Source organism: Amia ocellicauda, chromosome 3, assembly GCF_036373705.1.
Source record: "Amia ocellicauda isolate fAmiCal2 chromosome 3, fAmiCal2.hap1, whole genome shotgun sequence".
NCBI lineage: Eukaryota > Metazoa > Chordata > Actinopteri > Amiiformes > Amiidae > Amia > Amia ocellicauda.
The window spans coordinates 13,334,302-13,351,442 of record NC_089852.1 but is presented as its reverse complement, the minus strand read 5'-3'; the positions used below and the strand labels follow the sequence as shown (position 1 = coordinate 13,351,442).

Below are 17,141 nucleotides of genomic sequence, written 5' to 3'. Positions count from 1 at the left end.
TTCACACTGAAATTATATTTGGAGCAGAGTACTGTACAATAATAATAAAGAAAAGAAAAGAAAAAAATCAGTCGTTTTTGAGAACTTTTTTTGCAGTAATCTACCAATGCTCCTTTCAAATTAATTCTAAGTAGTAGCCAGACACACTCAATACGTGATATTGTAGTATATATATATATATATATATACATTACAATAGCACGTATATTAAATACTATAACGCACCTTTCAGCTTCATTGTTTTCATTCCCCGTTTGCATGGACCTCTTCAAGTATATCTTCCAGATTGCAGAGAAATAAATCTCAGTGCTAATAAAGCGACCAAAGCACGTCTATCCAGTTTTAAATCCACTTTCTTCTGTATCGGAATCGTATTCTGTTCACAGTGGTGATCCGCACCGCTTCACTCCCTTCCGACTCGGATATCAAGTTTCTTTTCATCGACGATATATATGCGTTATGTGTACGTCCAGCATTGTGTGCTGTGCAGATGTCTTATAGTTCAGCTGGACTTTCCTGCCCTGCTCGGCTTCATCGAGGCTCAGAGCCGCGTCGCTCGGTCCGCAGAAGCGCCGCCCCTCCAGCGCCGCGCCGCGGGGAAGTGCGGTCAGTCCCGCCGCCTGTGCGGATCAGTGCGCAGCTGCCAGTATCAACCCCGTGTGTTTACATGTGAAAGAGCGCAGATCTCCACAAGAGAGGCCACGGCAACCGTGCAGTCACCACTGCATGCGTGTACATTATCATTATTTACAACAACAGTAATTATATATGTACGGTGTACGTGCTGATGTAGGCCTCCTCAATAACTGAACTGTCAACTTTTCAAGAAGGAACTCCTGAACAATTTAGATGTATTTGCATCTTCTACACTATTTAAAAAGCAAACTGATATTTCATCCAAGTCTATTGGAGGATTTAGATTATTGTATTGTCTTGGTGTATTGTTGCTCTAGTATGTGAAAATACATTATATTATAACTTTTGGGGGATTTTGCACAAAACAAAACAAACAAAAAACAATGGCTGGTACCTCGTCTCAGTGCTGAAGTGGAGAATCGCATGTTTCAGGCAGCTCTAAGGGGGGGGTGTGTGTGTATACATATCCTGATAATATAGCTCAGATATCTCAAGTAGCAGTTTAAGAATAGTGCTTCAGAAATTGCTTTAGGGTTCAAATGACACTTCTCATCACACCATCACAAAGTCATTGTTTTAAAACGATAAATCAGAGCTTAACATTCAGGACCAGTATCTCCACTTCCATCTACTGGATACAACTGGCAATGCCATGGTGCTGTAAACATCAAAAGTGCTTTCTGTGGGTGATGCTGCAATTTTGGGCTCCTTCCATATTCTGAAAAGTAACTCCTGTAACATTATACAATTATCGGCATTATACAATAACCAGTTTATCAGTCTCATCAGCTTCCTGTCCTGGGAGCTGAAGTGCAAACGCTTTTTCGTGGAATCTGGTTCAACTTGTTTGGCACGGCAGCTTTTCCTTGCAGGTAAAAAAAATAACTTTTTAAATCAGAGACATTTGCAAAAAGGGATTTTCAGGATACATTCAATGTACATGTCACACATACCCTTTTCAGGATACCCAATAAGAAAGTTTGTAATTAGTTTTACACACATATACTTTATACATATAAACTATGTACATTATGTATGATAACACATCAGAACTCGCTCGTTTAAAACAATGCCTGTTTCCCTCTAACCAAACCAATTTGTTTGTTTGCATTGAAGTTCATACAGTTACCAGATACACCACTGTAAACTGAACCCATTCCCCTTTGAGAAATTCCCAGGAGCGGTCTGTGAAACACAAACAAATTTCATCAGGAAACTCAAGGACATATTTTTTTTAAATCAGAGTTTTATTTCATGTTTCTCTTCCTACATTAGGGTACTATAAAACAGTACAAAGTGTATATATAATGTAGAAATACCTTCTATGTTTTCTAAACTATATATATAAAAAAACATGAATATGACAATGTTTGCAAAACACCAAAATAGTACAGACATGGATCCATTAAAAAAATAATAACCATACAAAATAAGTGGTTCTTTTTTCCTGTAGTTCATTCTTACTTACAATTCAATCAATGCCCCGGCCCAGTCTATAGTGCTACAGATTTGAGATAGTACAGATTTGGATCTGATTACAAAAGTGAGTACAGTTTCTTAATCCATAGATGAGAATCAAATAAATCAAATAATATAAAACAGCAACAACAAAAACCACTGTGGTGTTTGTAAATGAAATTGCATTTTATGTTACAACAGACTCCCAAGTGTATTTGAAGACATGTTTTGCTTATGTTTTGGATTAATTTGAGATCCCTTCCAGATCACCAGATCAATATATAATTCAGTGCATTTACCAAGTGTACTAAATTTGAGACAGCCTGATTAGAATGAATGGTCCTATCAGGGAATCTGTAGGAAACCGAGCAAACCAGAACATCTTTATTACAAATTATTTGCTGTACATCTCTTAATTATGTCACCAATACAATCAGAAACAAGGGTTTTCTGGAAGTAGGCCATACTAGCACAACACATTTTAACACCTGACAGCAGACATCAATACTTTTACACATGTATGTATGGATTATCCCATTCAAACCATGTATCAACTTAAATAGATCTACTTATAATATCTGTGTTTAGTGTACTTAGTAAATACTGACATTTCAATATGGTAGTATAACAGTATTTCTGATTCCCAGTTTTTGCGGTGTTGATCTTATACAGGTAATTTGCTCTGACCCATCCACCTAACAACACTTCATCCAAAATCTCTTTTGGGTGGATTGCCTACCAATTCAATCAAATTATCTAGGCATTATATATACAGAGGAGAGAATGGATAAAAAAAACCAATAAATAAAAATTAGATACACACGCACACACTCACTCATTCACTCAGTCGCAAACACATTCACAAAGATTTGCACTTTAATAACTACCACTGGCTCGTGGTATTGTCACCCAGTATTGAACTGTGGCACTTTCAGATTAAGAGTTAAAGAAAAGAGCTAGTCCATTAAAACATGAAAAGGCAAATTTGATTGAATGAACTGGCAGTCAATTAAGTCATATTGTCTGCAGGTGATTTGTGCTATTCTTCTAATATATTTTCCACTAACGCATAAAAAGACAGGGCTGTATGAACATACAGCCGCTTTGGTCACATAGCGCCCTGGCCTGGCACCTTCCAACAGACTGGATGCTAAATTTGAAAGATCTTCCTCTGACTTCTAACACTTCAGAAAGTCTGAGAATGAGGTGATATGTGGTCTTCCAAGTAAAATATTTATTTCCTCCCTCTTTCATACACCCCAAATAGGTAACTCAGCGTGCTTCTAAACAGTTTCAGGCCACTTTAACACATTCAATCTCTCAACAAACAACACATAAAAAGTCTTTTCTGTGAAGCATGTCAGTTTCATTTGTGTTTGGGGTACCTATAGCTCTGTTTTTGAGGAATACTAGGCCTGCATCTATTGCAGCACTGGTGAACAGCTTCTGACTGTTTGAAATTCCTTAAAGACAGGGAAAAAGACCTAAACAAGCAGAACAAAGACAAGGTCTCAGATGTGCCTTGCCTTACACTCCATGTGTGAGTGGATATTGTTGTCAGAGTGCTCCATCCTCTGAGAGCTGTGTTAAGTAAGCTTCAATCCAGGGGCAAGCAGGGGTGGGTCTGTGAATCCTAATGGCTCCCCACTCAAAAGAGAAGGAACACATTTAAGTCAGTGAAGTATCAAGGACCTCCATCTCCTTTAAACACTGGCCACTCTCAAACCATGGGCGTCTCCTTCCACATGTGCGTCAACACACTGCAGCTGAACACAGTGGCCTGTCCTCAGGAGACTGATGGGAGCTAGTGTTACCTTGGCAACACAGAGCTGGGAGACTTACAAGTCCAGGAGCCCCAGTCCTGTTTGGAGAGAGTGTGCGTAAATCTGCTGGAAGGCGAGGCAGTAAAGTGGCAATGCATGTCCAGGCAGCAGGCACTACAAGGGTGCCACTGGCATCAGTCCTTCACTCTGTAAGTGGTTGTGGTGAAGCTCTGCTTTACAGATGGTGGGCACAGCACTGTGCAGGGAGCTCACAACTGGGGCCTCCTCATCGCCTGCAAACACAGAGGACATGGTGTTACTGTGGGGATTATAGACGGCCTCACTCCAAAACACCTGGGGAGGGCCTCCCAGGGGATCAGCGTCTTGTCTGTTACCAGGGAACATCTTGAGCATCTTAGAAATGTGTGTACTGATCTCAATGGATTTCTTCTAAGCAACACATAGAGAGCCCTGCTGTAATAAACTGTGTACCCTCGACACAAACACAATATGCACGTCATACAACATCACAAATACAACAGTATCTGTTCGGCTAGCTTCGGGCATCACACAGGGCCTGGTATACCATAATTTATATCACAGGCACTGAAGTGTTTTGGGAAAACCTTTGGTGCTCACCCTGCAAAAAATGCACCTCCAAATTTAAGTTATGTTATACAAAAATTGAGAGAAAATTACTTAAAATAAGTTAAACTATCTGCCAGTGCAGTAAGAAAATGCCATGCGGTAAGCTTTCTTGAAATAAGACAAAATGCCAAACCAACTAGAAAACTCCAAAATCTTGAAATAAGTCAGAAGGCACCAATTGTAATTATTTCTATCAGGATTTAAGTAAGAGTACTGAGAAGATGCCAAACAATTGTTAAAAAACAAGAATGAATTCCCTGACCTCATTCATCAAAAAGCCTCTCTCATTATAAAGTAGATTTTATACCTGTAAAATGTCCTATTTTAAGGTGTTATATCCAGGTAAGAATTCACATGATGAACTTTCTCAAAACAAGCTAAATGAACTGACTCACCTGGTTCTTGATAAGTAAATTAATCTTGAAATACAAATGTTAAGATTTTGTATTATATTTGTAAAATCTAAATACAAGAGAATCACGCTTGCTCAGATTTGCATTTTTTGCAGTGCGCTTTAATATGTGTATCTATGTAACTTAAGCACCACTAGCAACAACACACATGAGACAACGCTGTTTGAAGTTGTGTCTTACCCAGTCCAGAGGAGGAGGACACACTGTCAGCCAGCGAGGAGGAGTCTGCCTGGTCTGGGGACAGCCCCTCCATCAGCGGGATGGAGAGCTCTGAGGAGGGCACGGACGAGTCGTAGATCCCAGAGTCTCTGGGCATCTCTGGGGGGCTCGCTGAGCCGTCGGTGTGGAGGAGCGGGTGCAGGAGGGCACTGCCATCCTGTGTGCCCAAACCCTCCACCTCCCCACAGGTGGTGCTGGAGTGGGTGGGGTGGCAGAGCCCAGAGCCATGCCCGTTAGGCAGGAACCGATCGACACAAGAGCTCTTCGGGGTGCTGTCAGTGTCTGAGGGCTGCTTGAGGACCACCTCGTTGAGCACCAGCCCGGAGTCAAATTTCTCCATGGTGGGGCAGCGCAGCAGTGGGGCAGGGGCAGGCATCAGCTCCTTCTCGAACCAGTCGGGCTCCTGGGAGATGTGCTGGTGCATGTTGCAGATGGCCACATAGAGCGAGCGGCCGGACTTGCTGCGGAAGTAGTTGCGCTTGCTGACGTTCTGGGGCTGTGGCTCGCGCTCGGGCAGACTGAGCTGGCGAGAGTGCAGACGGGCGTACAGCTGGGGCAGCTGGTCCATCAGCTTGTACTTGGGGGCCAGGTCCAGCACTCCTGGCACGTCGCTCTCACGGGAGTAGTCAAAGTAGACGGCCATGAAGCGGGACAGGTCGGGGGAGCTCTGCCGTGCCTGCCGCAGCTTCTCGGCGATCATGGCCACCGCCACCACAAACAGCTCGCTCGTCCCCCGGCTCCCAGACCCCCCCTTGGACTTGCGATTCTTCTTCTCCACAAAGTACTTCATGCCCTTGGAGCAGACGGCCATGATGAAGTGTGCCTCATTGATCTGCCGGCTGAGCCAGGCCATCTGTCCCTCCTTACAGATCTCCAAGTGCTCCCACAGGTCCAGGGCCACCTGAAACACAAAGAGGAGACAGCATGGTGAGACTCCTGCTCCATTTTCATTGCGTTTATCTAGACAAGACAGACTTGAAGTTCAATCTGCAAAGAGTCTACATGTCTGGCAACATTAAAGCCAGTGTTGCAGTTCATGATTTCACCAGCAGGTGGCAGTATAAGAACAGGATTGGTTACTTTAATCATGATTAAACTGTGAATGAAACTACACGGAGACTTTTTCAGATTTGTTTTGGTTTTAGTACGTTGCCTTTAGAGCAGAAGAAGCAGAAGAAGATCTAAATAGTGTAGTCTGATTGAAGAATATAGGCATCAAAATCTGCATCGCTGCTATCGAGATTCAAGTGACTGTGCTCTTACCTCGCAGCCGCAGAAGTCCTGCAGGAAGTACGCAAAGCTCTGGATGACAGTGAGGTGTTTGGGGCAGTCCTTGCTGGAGTAGCACAGGAAGACCTTGGGCCTTGGCCAGGGTCGCTCTGCGTGCAGGGCAGTCGTGTGGGCCGATGATTCTGAGCTCTCCTCGTCCAAGTGGGAGTAAATGTTCTCTGAAGGAGCATAAACACAAAATAAAAAAGCACCTCTTTATTACAGGGTCCTCAAAAGTCCAACTCAGCACTCAGTATAGGCCACTTTATATTATTACCAGACCTGGAGACAAGGTCACATTGAATTAATGAGCTGAATCATGAGTTGAGTCAGAGTCCATGGAGAATATAATCAACAGCAAATATTTCAAAATATGTCTGGAAATGTCTAAAAAGGCTGACATAGGGCTAGACCACAAAGTACCCTATTCCAGTTAGATTTATTGTTAAAAACCACTATATACTATTTATAAATCAAAACCCATGAGGGTACAACTTTATAATTTGCAATTCGCTGGTGAGTCAAAGTCCAGCCCACAGGGAGAAAATATTTAACATCATAGTATGGTTCAGATCATTGTTACACGCCAAGCAAGAGGTGTGTGAAACCATGGCAATGACAGTGGCATGTCTTACCCTGCTGCTTCTTGCGGCACATGACGGTGAAGAGCGTGGCAAAGGCGGACAGGATGACCAGGGGCACGGTGATGGCCACGGCTCTGATGGGACCAGCCCAGGGGGAGTGCACTGGGGAAAAAACAGACACAGCCATGCAATGTTGGCAGCCACTTTTTTCCCCAAGGAGAACACCGAACACAAATCAGCAGCCTGGCCACAAGAGCAGTAAACAATATAGGGTGGGGGGCTTGGCAGGGGACTTTAAGATGCATGAAGACAAGAGGCTTGTGACAGGACAGTTTGATATCTGCTTTAGCAGCTGCCCACTCCCCTGTTCTAGCTTAATTTAGTTTCACTACAATTTTTCATCACAAAAGGCAGGGACACTACTTTGGTTTATCAGACCTCCCCAGCTCTGTGGCTTTTCTAGGACAAGGAGCACATGATTCGGCACTGTGACCCTTGTAGGACCCCAGGCTCATAGATGTTGTAGATTTTGAAGGAAACTACTGTACGCTAGTGAAGGGATGCCAAACTAATAACTGGAGAGCAGAAGTCTGTTTCATCCATACCCCAGAGTCTTTAATCATAAAGTATAAACAGACAGATGTGCAATGGAAATTCAGAAGCATTACAGAGATGGTGCTGGCCAGTCACGATGGCCTGCTTTCTTACCTTGGCTTACATGGTACTGGGTTGCTCTTCTTGTGTTATTGTTGTTATCAGCCAGCTTGGTGGGGGAAAGAAAAAGTCTGTAAACACATAATCTGGATTGCAAAATAAGACATCAATCCCAACCCCTAATCAAGATTTTGAAATGTGCCTGAGTAATAGCAGTCAGCAGCCACTGCTAAAACACATGATAACTAGGAAAAACAGCAGCTGTGAATTAACTGTGCTGTATTCTGGCCACCTCATATCCCAGGACATGGTAGGTGGAGTCTGAACGTGGGAGTATGTTTTTTTTTTGTTTTTTTTAATCAGGGGGATAGGGTGGCCTTTTTTTTTTGTAGTGAGAAAACATTGTAGCTTGTATTCTGTTGCCGTGTTGATTTTAATTGGCCCTTCTCTTCCCAGCTCCATAGCTGCACCAGGATACCTCCATAACCAGGACAAAGGACAAGGGAGAAGACCATTTTAAAAAGACAGCAGTCCTTTACTCACCTCGATTGTATACGTTCCTGGTGTCATATCCTGAAGCACACACATGGTTTTGTCTGAGTTAGAGTCCTGTTGGAAAAAGAGCGGGACAATTACAGCCTTTCAGGATATAAAGATATTCCTAGGTGTCATTTTGTGAAACTAATTGCTGAATATTTATATAATAGCAGCTTATTAACATTGCGCAGGAGACCCTTGAGATTGCAGACATGTTCATCACTGCGCTTCAGGTTTTGCTTCCTGTTTTATAATACCTAAGTAGCTTGGAATGGAAGAGTCTGGATAAATGTATCTGAGATGCAAATGAGCAGCAGATATACAACCCAAAATGTTATATATTAACTTTATATTAATGGCCAGGTGTTTTGAGAGTATGGAAGTAGAGTAGTAGTAGTAGTAGTAGTAGTAGTAGTAGTAGTAGTAGTAGTAGTAGTCCCAGATTCGCTGTTTTGAGGTGCCTTGCTATTGTGTGGTAGTGTGAAATGACTGCAGTCAGTTTGTGATTATCTGGTCATGTCACCCTAGGGAATGAAGTCCCATTCTCAAATTCTTACATCTAGTTAAAGAATAAATCAATATGTAATTGACAAATATCATGGGACTTTGCACAGATCTCTACAAAATATGAAAATACTGCAATAAACAGCTGCTTCTCTGCATTTCCAAATATTGCTCAAATTATGGGAAAGAGGGGAAAAGGAAACCTTTTCCTTGGCTTAAGAGAGTCCCACTGGATACCACAGACAGCTAACAGGAACGGACTAAAGTAAGTGTCTCTATTTCGCCACACTGTTTCCATGGCTGACAAAGTGACGTTTGTGTCCGAGGAGCTTGCCAAGACACTTTCCAAGATCTTTGTTAGTGAAAAGATGACGGCTTACTTTCAGATTTTCCAGTCCCTTTCATCCACTTCATCACTGGGAAGGCGCTCAACTTCTTCGCTTCACATTAACCCCCTACGCTCACCTGGATTTTATTTTGTATCATATCCCTTCGTCATACTTTACACTTTAGGTTCAATCAACCTGCCTACATATTCCAATATATTCAAGACACAAGTGGAAGAGACATTGCCAATACACGGACAGATAAATATAAATCTGTTCTCACAAGAGCTACTGTAGCTAATGCCATTAATTCATAGTTAAGAAAAACATTCCTTTGCAGCTGAAGATTATGAAATTAAAGTTTTAAACATCATTAGGCTGTGTAGAGAGATATTTTAGGACCTGTACTGTCTTGTTTCTTATTTGAATGGATTTGAAATACAACTGTTTCTTCACAGTCAAAGATACATTTACTTTGGAGTCAGTAGGACAATATACGAGTCTTGTCTTTGTCCTTACCGGCCGGCAGCGCTTCTGTCTGAAGGTGTCCTCCTGCTTCAGTTTGTAGTACAGGTAGTAGATGCTGAAGCCAAAAGCGGAGGGAGCGTGATCAAATATCACATGGAGGTTGGATCCCTGCTGGGAAATGTTGAGGCTTTTCGGCTTCCAGACTATCCCAAAGAGAGCACAAGAAATAATGTTTAAGTACCCTGAATTGCAAAGTCAGGCCACAATGATAGCCAATAGCAGATTACAAAAGGAAGGATCTATACCATTCTTTCCCTACCTAAGCACTAGGTCAAAAATAACTTCTCAAGACCCTTTTTCTCAGGAAGTGCACAGACATGGCAATGTGTTGTCCCAAGAGGCTGCTTATCCCAATTCTTTATTTATTTTTAAGATCCTTCTGCTCAGTTAAGAAGGTGCTGCTGAGAAATGTACTTCATGCTCTCAACTTTCTCTCGCTTAATGTGGCTCTTCTAACTCCACCTCCTACAACCAGCCCTGGCCCTTCCCCCTCAGTGGCTTTCACAGAGAAACTCCCAGAGGTATTATCCTGCTACAGCTGAGGTTAGCCCTCTACTCCTGTCACCTTTCAAAGCAGCAGCCTGACAGTCTGAGAGTCGGTATCTTCTCTCCACACCACAGTTCCCAGTCTCTTTGGCTTTTATTCCATCAGTGCACTTCCAGCTAAGCACAGGGCACCAGTGTACTTGGCATCAAAAGCTAAACAACTCTGTTCTTGATGGTTTTCATAAGAAAGCGTGACATGTTCAGGTCTACCATGGTTTTGGATGGCTATAAAAGATGACCAGTTCTTCCCCGATGCCTGTTTTTCAGGGAGATTAACAGAGAACTCACATGGTTTGCAGACGAGGTTGTCTGAGCCCAGAAGCACTTCACAAGCTGTAAAAACACAACAGGGGAAACACAGCTGAAGCACCTTGCAATATCCATGGACAAAGCAAACCGTCAAAGACAGCTCTAGCTTTCCTCAATCCCCTAAACCAAAACAAACTGATTCAATTGCTCCCTGATCTCACAAAATGGAGAGGGACTTGAATTTAGTGCTGAAGAGAGAATTAGTGCTGAAAAGTTGAATGTAACATATTGGCTATTACCAATATGGGTATAAATAAGGGGGGATCAGTGGCAAACCTACCAGTACACACCAGACTCCTCATCCTATCAGAGCAGAGCTGTGAACATCAGGGATATGCCTGTTTTTTGGGACTGATGCAAGCGGCTCTACTCACTGTTTGTCCGCAGGAAGGACGGTGGGAAGCTGCTCTCGTTCATGAAGGTTGGGAAGGGCACGATCCGTACCATGTAGTCTGTTTCAAAGCTCAGACCAGGAAATGGCTGGGAGCTCATTTTCTGTATGAAAACAATCGGATAATTGGACATTAAGCACCACCACAGACCTTCTTCTAGGCAAGAGAGCTACTGTGTAAAACATTTATTAAAGAGTTTGTGAAGCAAATGGTCTCACACCTTTCTGTCTTTTCCTGTCTGATAGTAATACCAATTAGCAGTGTGGTTATATGAACTATATGTTTTGTGTACAAGCAGCATACAAACAGACAGCTGTTCACAATGTATTTAAAAGAGAGCCCCCCCAACTAACTACTAATGAATGCAATCCTTTGTATAGATGCTCTGCCTTTCCCCCCACAGCACTGTTTCTAGAGCAGCTGAAGAAGTTGGTCTCTGTGTTATTTTTCATAATTTGTTTCCAGAATCTGTTCATTTACTGATGTGTCTATTTTCTTTTGGCATTCTCCTTTCCCTCCCTACTTTCCAATGTGACACATTCACGTAAATGTGGCACGTTCACATACACTCATTCTTAATATATCTGTACAATTACAGGTGTCAAGAAGACTTTGCCAACGTTGTACAAACCAGATCGGCTGCATGATTTTGTGTAGACGTACCACATTCCTGTAGGAATAATTGAGCTGCCGGGGATCCCTCAGAATCATGTGTTGACACTGCTTCCCTTCTGGGTTTTTGTCCTCCAGATACACCCGAAATCCTTTCACATGTTCGATACCTAAGCAAACAATCACAAGTCGTGGGGATCAGAGGGGAACTGCGCCGTCAAGAGCAAAGGGAGCAGCATTTGCGGGAGCCAAGAAAAGTACTTTCTGCTTTTCCCTTGAACTTCCGATTAAGGGAAATTCTTCTTTACTTTGAGCAGACTTTAAAAAAATATATGAACTGTTAAAACCTTCAGTTCAATAAACAGTTTCATCAAGGCACTTACCGGGGATTACAGAGCAGAGTTTGGCAATGATACTCAAGCTCTGTTGTCCAAAGCACTGTATGAATGTGGTTTATACCCTCTGTAATGCACAAGGTTATTACTGTGGTTCTGAATTAGATACAGATAGGCAGTAGGTTTAATCTGTTTTCCCTTTGATCACTGTACTCTGCAGTTGGGGATAATACAGTTATTAGACAGTATCCCGGCCTGGATGGGACATACTGTTTGGGCGCAGGACATAAGTTTGTCTGAGACAGATTGACAGAGACAGAAGCTGCTCGACAAAATGCAAGCCTTACTTTTTAAATGTTTTTTTTTTAAATTCATGGTAGGTGTGTTTTTATTCTGCCTTTGTACATATGCATGTTCACGTGTGTGTATACATATATATTTACAAGCTACTAATGGAGGAAATCTGAACTATGAACCACTGAAATAAAAATGAAGAATATTCTGCACCCTTATACACATAAACATGAAAGGCAGTCTATTACTCCACGTTTACGCATCCTCTAAGTGCACTGTGCCACTGCCTATTAACCTCATGCCTTTGTATCCTTTAATCCCTCTTCAAACTTCTGAAATCCCTCTGGAGATCTACAAATGAAAGGGCACTGTCTTCGACTGTACAGCGGTTTGCTTCATCGTGGAAATCACACACGTTGATGCTTCTCTTTCTTGTACCGGGTTTGAAACAGGCAGGCAGTGCTGGGAGGGCTGTGGTCTGTTGTGCGTGCCAGGAGCACCTTGGCGTGCCCTGCCGAGTGCGTCGACTCCTCCCTTTTAATTACATTTCGGCCTTATCAGTGCTGGTGAAGACATTCCGAGCGGTTCACGTTTCAGGGGGCCAAGGAGCTGAAGAAAAAGACTCCCTTTTTGTGGCAGGTGTAACTCCACACCTCCCCGCTGCGGATCCTATCGAGCCACCTCACGGGGGAAATCAAAAGACAGAAGTTGTCAGACTGGTTCTCCGCATTGGCCTTGCTGCAGCTCTGTTCCACCACCACAGCTGCCGCCGCCGCCGCCACTCGCATGGAAGTGGCCCAGGCCTGCTTTTCACCTGGGCTCTGTTCACTCCTGTCCCAATCAAAAGGATTAACCCCATTGCTGAAAACAAAAAGGCCCCATTGTGCCTCTGACTCACTCAAGGCCTCAGATTACCAAGTTCAATAGCACTCCAGTGTACAGAAGTCAGGGGTATCTCTCTCTCTTCCACATTCCTTCACCGGCACATCAAAATGTGTTATTTGTGCCCCTTTTTTTCTTTTCCTTTTTTCCAGACAGATTGGAGAGAGCGTCAGGCAGAAGAATACCCATAACAGAGAGGACAGGCAACCTGGGCCTTTGATCAAGATTGGCAGAGCAAGGTCTTTGAAGATTGTGGGGGGTTTTCTGTTGGTTTTTAATCTCTTCTCAGAGGTGCACTGCTCCACTGTGTGACCACGCAGAAAAAGACACCCATGACACTTTTAAGATACATGCACAGACTCTCCAAGTGTGCAAAGGGTACTATTTATTCTGCAGGGGGGGCACTGTAGGGGTTTCTGTCTTCAAAGCACTTTCCTGCTCATATTTTGCCAACAGAAGCCCTCTCAATGTAATGCACACCTTGACTCTAATTGGGCTTATGGTTTCACCTTACCGAGGGGACTTGGGGTCCAGTGCACAACCACCGCTGCCTGGTTATCACAGGAGAGCTGGCTGAATGTCACATTGCTTACTGCATGGACGGCGTGCTTCCCTATCAGGTTCCAGTTCTGAGTGCAGTCTGTTGATAAAGAAGACAAGAGTCAATACCTGTACATGGAGGCCCCACAAATAAATTACAATTAGAGCTGCAGTCTGATAGGGCACTGCTTGAATGCTCTGGCACACACCAAGTCAAAACAAGCCCCTGTGAAATCATTGTTCATATCTGTGGGGCCCTAATGATTTATCTGTCAAATCTGTGATAAAGTTACAATCCCCGAGACATCCAGTGCTTTTTTAAATACTCACAGGTTATGAGCTATGATACTATTTATAATGCAATTATAGGACAATTAGGGAAGAACACTTTCATCTGTATCACAGACAATACAGGTGTAAATCTTATATAACAGGTTAGAGACTGCCAGGTGAGATACTGAAGCCTTGGTCACTCCTGTGCTGTAACTACCCACTACACAATAAAAGGTTTATGAGCAGATGGGGAGCAATAGGTCACATCATAAGAAAAAATGTAGTTACGGTTAATGTATTTCCTATGATAAGCACAACTGATTCATCAGCAATCCTAAGATCAAAGTCAAATTCTTAATAATAAGATCAGAAAAATTCAAATTGCCACCATTGATAGGTAGGTCTAAATGATACTGAAGATCTGTAATGCCCAATAGGAGAAAGGCTTACTGTCATTCCGGAATGTGACCCCAGCTGTCCGGCCATTGTCTTCTGAGTTGGACTGAAGCCCCTGAAAATGAAAGATTCGTTACCAAAAGCTATCATTTGCACACAGCATCATTTGTCACAATCACTAATGAACCACTCATTTATCTTTCGCACCAGTATTTGAAAACAAACTCAAATTGTGTGTTTTCCATGTAAATCTCTGTAGTTGGTTCTGGCATGCTAACTGCTGCAGCAGACAACAGCCCTCGGAAGGTTTTCTCCAAACTAAACACCAGCAAGTGTGATGGGGATGTTTATCACTGTTTCAAACAAGACCTCAGCGATGGGCTTTTCAGCACTGTGCAGCACTAGTTTGCTTCCCCTGCCCACTTCCAACTCACCGGCCATTGAGAAAAGTTGTTTTGTTTAGTTTTTCACAGGGGTTTGTTGTGGCAAACAGAAATGTATTAGAGCAACATAAGGTGCGTACCTCAAGGAAATACATATTGCACCTACAGCAGAGATCTTAATATCACAGAAAATGTTTAGCCCAAGAACCATCCATTCTTATTATCTGTGTTCATTAACTGGGCAATCTCTGCCTATCCTTCTTTAAGTCACGTCACGCAGAGGTAAAAACCACAACTGTGACTTTGGTAGCGAACTCCTGCAGAGTACAGACGCAGCACGAACACAGCCTGCTGGGAAAGGAAACGACACTCATCCCGTAACAGAAGACCTAACGAAGTGGTCCTGACACAGACCCTGTTTTTCTGCAGGAAGGGGTCTGTGAAGACAGCGTTTTGTGAATGTTGCTGCTAACGAGGACCTTTTGTCAGAGAGGCAAGGGTGCCAAGCGGACTCTGGAGATTTTTACAGAGGCCTAGGAGACTTGCTGGGAAGGGTGGAAGCATTAGGGAACATGCCAGCTATTGCGTAAGCTGACACATTAGATATGGTAGAAAGACCATGAAACCCATTTGGGACTGCCAAGTGTGGTGTAACAGTTAAAGTGACCCCTGGCAATGACAGCTGGTGGAAGTGTTTTGTTCTGGGATTTTTTTGGAGCGGGGTTGTGAGAGAGATAGAGAGAGGGAAGGGGGAGGATGAACAAATGTCCTACATAGTCTCTCTGGGAAACTGAGATGGCTTGCGCTGCCTTTGCACTTTGACACTCTTTCACCCCGAGTTGCAGACCTTCAGCCCTGAGATAGCAAAAGCTAAATGGTGTGAATAACTAACTGCTCCTGTGTAAGTTATCCTTCCTTTCTCATGACATCATCCAGGAAGAGGAAGCAATAACTTAAACACCGCTTTGGATGCTCTGATTATCAAACAGACATTGGTGGGATACCTTTCAAAGGCCCTTCACTCCAGTGTAAAAATACCCTTCAGTGTTTTTTTATGAATGAAAATGAACCTATTTATTCCTCCTATAAATCTTTACAGTGACTTGCAAACAACAAGGAACAAGTTTACCTGTTAAGATTTTTTTAAATAAGAAATTAAATAACATCCTCTGAAAATCCCCCTTCAGGACTTCAGTGTTCTTTCTGCACTTTTGGACTAGCTGGTGGAGATATGGTTCAGCTTCAAAACAAACAAACAAGCCAAACTCTGGAAACAAATAAAGTGAAGCCATGTTTTCAAGCACTTCATTACAATTGCCAAAAACTGAAATTGTTTCATATAGCCTTTCCTTCTTTGGTACATGCTGCCTTGCTAACAGTGAAATACAGCTGTGGAAATCCTTTCACCTTTCAGTCCCCTCTGGATTTCTACCAACTAACCCCTACTCCCTTACCCCCAAGCCCTCTGCCAGATGTGTACATCTGTAAGGAAATAGACCACCAATGCTAGGACAGAATGTCACTTCAAATCTACACAACCATACTCCCATTCATTAAGAGAAATAAACTGGCTACCTAAAATCCACTCAATTTCAGTTTGGTTGGTTTTGTTGGAATTTCCCAAAACAAATTAAGGAAAACAAAATGGCCACCCAATCTGCTCCAACTCAATTTGGTGTTACAAAGCGTCATGCGAAACCCTCTTTGGACGATGAAGGAGAGCTGGCAGGGGAACCTCAGTGGGACACTTTTTACAGTCTTATTTGCTTGCTTGAGACTTTCAGGATTTTAAACTCCTCAGGAGCAATGTTTACTACCAAAGAGAGAGGGGGGTGATGGTAGCTACTTAATTTAGCCATGGAATTAAGTGTTAGTCGAATGCTTGGGGTCGTTAATGGGCCTGCTCACAGTCCCCAGGCCGTGGCTCTGTATTCACACAGCATAGCTCCTGTGGCCAGTGCAGACGGCAGCTGCAGCTTCTGCTTTGCCACACGTGAAACTAATCAACAGGTTGCTGACTCTACACCATCTCATACCTACACACACTGGGCAAATGGGGCAGACCCCAGTGCAGGCTGAACAGCACATCACGAAAATAATGGCCCATTGGAAGATAGGTTTGCTCTGTAGCTTTGTTCTGCTGCGGCTGTTGACACAGTTGATCCCTGTGGTTGTTGTTTTAAAACAACTCAATCAAAAGCTATCTTTCAACCTTTGAAACAAAGCATATCCCGCATCGTGTATCCCACTTGGCAAAGGAGCTGGAATGAGGTAGAGGCCGTCAGCTTATCCAGATGGCGAAATTCTCCCATAGACTTTGCTGAGAGGAGCGGAGAAAGGGCGCCCCCCAGCTGCTATCCATTGTCTTAAGAAGGCACAGAAAGACTAATTAAGGCCACGCCCATGTAACCTGTCCTATTATATATCTGCAACTGTAGTATTAACTCGGATGAAGGCTGAGGGTAAATGGTTGAATACGCATACATTGAGAAGGCACATAACTGCAAAGGCAAAGCTTTATTGAGATATATGGCTGCTCCTATCCTGCAGACAGAAGTGCAAACAAACCACTTTCCCCACATGGTGCAACAGCAGGCTCAGTCTGGCCTTGACCGGCTTCCTGACAATCAGTAACCATCC

The 17,141-nt window shown here is 43.2% G+C and overlaps 2 protein-coding genes across 2 annotated transcripts in view; both read right to left on the bottom strand.

The window, feature by feature from the left end:
- The window catches only part of arhgef3 (Rho guanine nucleotide exchange factor (GEF) 3), a 95,514-nt gene extending 94,960 nt beyond the window's left edge, over positions 1–554 (bottom strand). Inside the window, exon 1 of the mRNA XM_066698257.1 lies at positions 226–554. Coding sequence (XP_066554354.1) covers positions 226–260 — 35 coding nt within the window. The 5' untranslated portion in view covers positions 261–554. The remainder of the gene's footprint in view (positions 1–225) is intronic.
- A 1,299-nt stretch (positions 555–1,853) lies between these two features.
- il17rd (interleukin 17 receptor D) overlaps positions 1,854–17,141 on the bottom strand; it is a 32,249-nt gene continuing 16,961 nt past the window's right edge. Inside the window, exons 2-13 of the mRNA XM_066698256.1 lie at positions 14,173–14,233; positions 13,424–13,549; positions 11,450–11,568; positions 10,769–10,889; positions 10,374–10,418; positions 9,531–9,682; positions 8,188–8,253; positions 7,699–7,753; positions 7,042–7,152; positions 6,401–6,585; positions 5,099–6,038; positions 1,854–4,150 (exon numbers count right to left, since the gene is read on the bottom strand). Coding sequence (XP_066554353.1) covers positions 4,032–4,150; positions 5,099–6,038; positions 6,401–6,585; positions 7,042–7,152; positions 7,699–7,753; positions 8,188–8,253; positions 9,531–9,682; positions 10,374–10,418; positions 10,769–10,889; positions 11,450–11,568; positions 13,424–13,549; positions 14,173–14,233 — 2,100 coding nt within the window. The 3' untranslated portion in view covers positions 1,854–4,031. The remainder of the gene's footprint in view (positions 4,151–5,098; positions 6,039–6,400; positions 6,586–7,041; positions 7,153–7,698; positions 7,754–8,187; positions 8,254–9,530; positions 9,683–10,373; positions 10,419–10,768; positions 10,890–11,449; positions 11,569–13,423; positions 13,550–14,172; positions 14,234–17,141) is intronic.